The sequence below is a fragment of the Myotis davidii genome, unplaced genomic scaffold (assembly GCF_000327345.1).
Source record: "Myotis davidii unplaced genomic scaffold, ASM32734v1 scaffold973, whole genome shotgun sequence".
In the NCBI taxonomy this organism is placed as follows: Eukaryota; Metazoa; Chordata; class Mammalia; order Chiroptera; family Vespertilionidae; genus Myotis; species Myotis davidii.
In genome coordinates, this window is record NW_006284945.1 from 526,430 (window position 1) to 532,042 (window position 5,613).

Below are 5,613 nucleotides of genomic sequence, written 5' to 3' on the forward strand. Positions count from 1 at the left end.
CAGGAGGCAGCCAATCAATGATTCTCTCTCATCACTGATGTTTCTATCTCTCCCTTGGTCTCCCTTCCTCTCTGAAATTAATAAGAATATATTTTAAAAAATACACCCTTGAACCCAAATGAAATTCAGACCCTTACTGTGGTCTCTGCTCTTGAAACTCCTTTTCCCAGTCTCTCTGGTTCACTATACTTCAGCCACACTGAACACCTTTCAGGTTCTCGACCACATTGTTATTCTCCACCTTAGAGGTTGTGCACTCTCTGCTGGCACACATTTTCCTTAATCTTCGCCTATCTTGGTTTTTCTCATCATTTAGATTTCAACAAACCATCACCTTCTCTAAGAGATTGTCCTTGACTGCTATATTTAATGTTGCTCACCACTTTTCCCGAATCATTCTCTGTCACTCCCTGTTTAATTTTGTATAGAGCTCCCATCATGCTCCTAATTTATTTATTTACTTTACTTATTCAGTTATCCATTTGCATATCTATGTATTTATTTTATTTATTCATTGTTATTTTATCAGCACATAGAATAATGCCTAGCAAGTGTATGTGTCAGTGTGTGTGCACGTGTGCGTGGGTGTGTATTTGTTGGATGAATAAATGATCTAATAATTTAGCTTGGTAATCTTTGTGATATTCCTTCCTTAATCCCTGAGGATCTCAAAGAACAAAATATTTCCCTTACACAAATTATTAATGAATATAAGCCAATATTTTTGTCCTTTCTTTTATATTTTTTACTTTGCTTACTCTTCCCATCAGTAATACAATAATACTATCTTACTCTGATAGGACCACACATAACAATTATATAGTCATTGTTTTTTGTTCTTTTTTTGAGCAATTGCTCAGAAAAAGTACTTCCACTTTGAAGTGATGGAAACATTAAATGTAAAGATTTTTGCTTACGTAAGCATATGCTAAGTTAGAGCCATAAAAAATGCTCTTCTCAAAACTTGGCCAAAGGTTGCTTCACCTGGCAGATTACTCAGAGCCTTCCTTTGCAGGGAAATGAAACTGGGTTTCGTCCCTGGAGTAACATAAATAAGAAAGAATGTGCCGTGAGGGACAGGAGCTGGGACTCTGGAACATGTTCCTCTACTCTGTGAGGGAACACAGCTGCTCCCTCTCACAGGGGCAGTTCCGGACAAGCCCGGAGTTGGTTTTGTGATTATCTACTTCAGTGGTTCTCAACTTTCTGGCCCTTGAAATACAGTTCCTCAAGTTGTGACCCAACCATAAAATTATTTTCGTTGCTACTTCGTAACTGTAATGTTGCAATTATTATGAATCGTAATGTAAATATCTGATATGCGGGATGGTCTTAGGAAACCCCTGTGAAAGGGTCGTTTGACCGCCAAAGGGGTCGCGACCCACAGGTTGAGAACCACTGATCTACTTGTTCAACAACTCTGTGGTGAAGAGAGTGATAGCTCATAATTGGGTTTATTTTTGCTCATCCACAGTTCACATATTTTTAATTATGGCACCAAAATACCTGAGTGTGGATGGAGACTCATTTTAAGAAATGTCACGGTTATAATTACACAGTTGATTGTTTTCTGTAGGGGTAAAAACAGAGGGGCTGTCAGAAGAGACAACATGGATTTTACGTGTGTGTGTGTTTGTTTCCAAGGAGCATAGCAGCCACTGATCATGAACCAACAGATGCCAGGAAATCCTTCCCTTGTTTTGATGAGCCCAACAAAAAGGCAACTTATACAATATCTATCGTCCACCCCAAAGACTATCAGGCCCTTTCAAATATGCCGGTGGAGGTGAGTATTTTTTTAAAAATTGTTTGTTTATGAATGTAGTTAGTTTAAAATATCAGGTAAGTTACCTGATTTGCTATGAAAGAACACTGCTGAATTCTAAAATTAAATGTGCTCTAGTGGCTTATTTAGAGGTGTCAGAATACATTTCCTTTGAATTCCTAGAAGTCTTTATCGCAGGAGATCACAGTCCAGTCAAAAAGCCACACTGGGTTTTCTAAGTTAGAGAGAATACAGCAGGCATATACCAGCTGGGCTCTGCTTTACTGAAAGAATGACAAATATATGGAAAAATAAAGGAATTGAAGACTGAAAAATATTCAAGGGTCTCATCACTATTCTTGGTTTGTATTTGAATATAAATTCAGCTTTTAAAATAGAAATATTGCAAAATATCATCACTTAAATATTGGTGTGCAGAAGCCACTCCCAGGGAACAGTGTACCCATAGATTTTCTGGTGAATTAGACGTGCTCTTTAAACGTTTAAAAAATAGGCAACAACAAGTTCTGTTTGTATAATCTACACATACATAAGCCTGAGCGACCATTATGACTGGTTGCTATGATGATGCACTGACCACCAGGGGGCAGATGCTCCCACAGCCAACTGGTGGTCAGTGCACTCCCACAGCCAACCTCCCGTGGCTGGCCAACCTCCCAGCCCCCATTGGCCCAATCGGGAATGGGTGAGACAGGCCCTGATCACCAGACAGGCCGAGGGGCCCCACCCATGTATGAATTCATGCCCCAGGCCTCTAGTTATTAATATAAGATTCTTTCCTCTGTTCTTGCTCCTTATCCCCATAATGTAGTTATGGGTAATGTAGTTAACCAAAATGTCATTACCTCAGCCCAGCTGGTGTGGCTCAGTAATTGAGCATCCACCCATGAACCAGAAGGTCACTGGTTCGATTCCTGGTCAGAGCACATGCCTGGGTTACAGGCTTGATCCCCAGAAGGGAACATGCAGAAGGCAGCCAATTGATGTATCTATCTCATCGATGTTTCTATCTCTCTATCCCTCTCCCATCCTCTCTCTCCAAAAAATCAATAAAAATATATAAGCGTGCCCCAAAATTCACACAAGATTTGAATTTAATGGTGCTCGCTATCGTGACATGACAATCCAGTTTTTTGTGCCTAAATTGGATTTGATTGGAGAAGAAAGAGGACAGGATAAACTTAACATATGAGACACCAATGCAGAAGACTGGATCAGAATAAAATGTTATTAGAATGTCTTGGCATGGGAGGTGGAAGGTGAAAGGCAGGAAAAAGAATGCCAACTTTGGTAACCTGCTGAAGACCTCCTCATGTGACCTTCAACTTTTGCAGACTATGCTTCTGGAAATCCTCGAAAGAAGAGACTATTCTGAATCATTAGGAAATCAAAACTAATGCCAGTAGGTTTTTATTGCAGAGCATATTACTTCCCTGGAGCTCCAATGCACATGTATACACACACTTGCCTTGTGAACGGACACATCAATTCTACTTCATCCTCCTTTGCTTAATCCCTTTTTAAAGCTTCTCACTGGCCTGTGACTTACTGTGTGGCTGAAGGGCATGTGGGAATGTTTAAACAATGGGTAGCAGGAGTTGGGCAAGTATTCATAGATGGAGTATTAGGACTGGTGATTGGCAGTGGGGGAAGCAAAGCTGCGTGGAGAGAAAACCAGACAGATGGGATCAGTAGCTGCACCAAGCCATGAAATCCTTCTCTCTCCCCACAGTTGGGCAGTGACTTTAGTGACCATACCTTGGGTCTTTGTTGTAGACAAGCAGGCATGGACAAGAGAACCCGACATGCTGCTGTGTCTGTACAGCTATTGCCCTCCTGCACATGCGCAAATCAGCAAATACCTACTTAGTTCTTCCTCTGTGCAAGGCTTTGGACACTAGCCTTATCTTCTTTAAAGCATCACAGTATCTCCTCAATATTATGGTCAGTGGGGAAAAAAGGGGGACATATGAATACTTTCAACAATAAGGATTTTAAAAAATATTATGGTCAGGATTGTGTGCTTTATGTTGAAAGATAACTAACTCCTGTCCAGTTTTTATCACAGTCAGAACTGTATTCCCTGAGAAGCTTTATACAGTGTATAGTTCAATCACTCTTTCACAGTAGTGAAAATAAATAAATTTTCCTATAGCCTTTTCAACACTATTTTACCCCTAAAAAGAAATTTTACCCCTAAGCTTTGACAAAGGACTTCTGAGTAGAAAGTCAAGTTTGCAGCAATCATTTGTCCTTGTACATGATTGACCTTTTGATAGATAAAATATTATCTTTTGTTTTCAACAGAAAGAAGAGTCAGTGGATGACAAATGGAAACGAACAATTTTCCAGAAGTCTGTCCCCATGAGCACTTACCTGGTGTGCTTTGCTGTGCATCAATTTCACCCCATAAAGAGAACATCCAAGAGGGGAATACCTGTGAGTCACATTATAGTTTTTAAAAAAATTATCACTTGTGCCCTTGTGATTCATTTTCTATTTTTTTGAGTTTGTTTTTTTTCACGTGACAGATTAGAAAAGTTACCCAGGTCTGCGAGATTGCTGGTACCCTGAACATAGAAAAATGTAAACTAAAAGGATACGGGTGAAAAATAGACAAACACAACAGACATCAAAATGGGTAGCCTCAGTTTATTGCCCAGTTTAGTAAAATGGTTGAGTATCTCTGTTTGGATGGGGCCTCAGACGGTCCAGAGAGGGAGGAGGAAGCCAGAGGTAGGCCAAAATCCTTTGAGTGACTAGCAGTGAGAGGTTGTTGGGGCCATTTCTATAAGCATAAGTGCCAGTAAGCATTTTATTAAAGTGTAAGAAAGTATAAATACTAAGCTTATTTTTAATCAAGATAACTAATTCGATACTTCTCTTTTAAAAAACCTAATACTTTTACCTAATCATTTTTCTCATTTTGGAGGCCTCCATTTTGCTTCTGTCCTAAAGGCCTATCATTCCACATCTGTGCCTTTGTGCTACATAATAATATATATTCTCATAATTTTTTATATCATTTTATAAGGAAGAAGTTATCAGCTCATTTTAAAAATGAGAGAATTAAAATTTAATAATTTTAAGTAATTTGTTCAAGATCACTCAATAGGCAAGTGGTGGAGACTCAAAATCCTCAAATCTTCCTCAAATACTGTGCCCTGCTATGCCTTCTGAAATATGATATTCTGAAAATATCTTTACCTCCCTGGCCATCACTTGAAGAAAGGAATGGATTTCTCTATTTACTGTAAAACTAGCTCCCAGGGAAATTTACCTTAATGTTAGTACAGTAGGGGTTGATACTGAGATATCCTAAACCTAGGTTTTCAGTATGCTGCCTATATTATATCCAAATTATAGCAAATGGAGGAATATTCATTTTTCAAAGGGGTTGTTTACATCCAACTTTTGTCTTTCCTTTACCACATATGTTGCTATGATGCTCCCTTCAAAAATAGTAAAGAACACTCCCATTGGCTAAGAGATAATATTACTGTGTAGCTATACCAGCTGGGGAGCCATTGAGGCTGTATAAGTTAGTGAGCTGAGCTCTAATGATGGGTTCACTATGTAAAGAATTTGGAAGGATGTAATGGAAAATCTAGTTTGGAAAAGGTCCCCAAATATCTTTTAAGTGGTAAATAGTTCTTTTTTTCCTCTCTTTTTTAAAAATTAAATCTTTATTGTTCAGATTATTACAGTTGTTCCATTTTTTCCCCCCATAGCTCCCCTCCACTTGGTTCCCACCCCACCCTCTGCTCTTACACCCCCCACCCCACCGTCCTCATCTATAGATGTACGATTTTTGCCCAGACTTCCCG

The 5,613-nt window shown here is 39.1% G+C and overlaps 1 protein-coding gene across 1 annotated transcript in view; it reads left to right on the forward strand.

The window, feature by feature from the left end:
- ENPEP (glutamyl aminopeptidase) overlaps positions 1 to 5,613 on the forward strand; it is a 112,144-nt gene that overhangs the window by 14,034 nt on the left and 92,497 nt on the right. Inside the window, 2 exon segments of the mRNA XM_006755234.2 lie at positions 1,645 to 1,786; positions 4,094 to 4,225. Of these exon segments, the coding sequence (XP_006755297.1) occupies positions 1,645 to 1,786; positions 4,094 to 4,225 (274 nt within the window).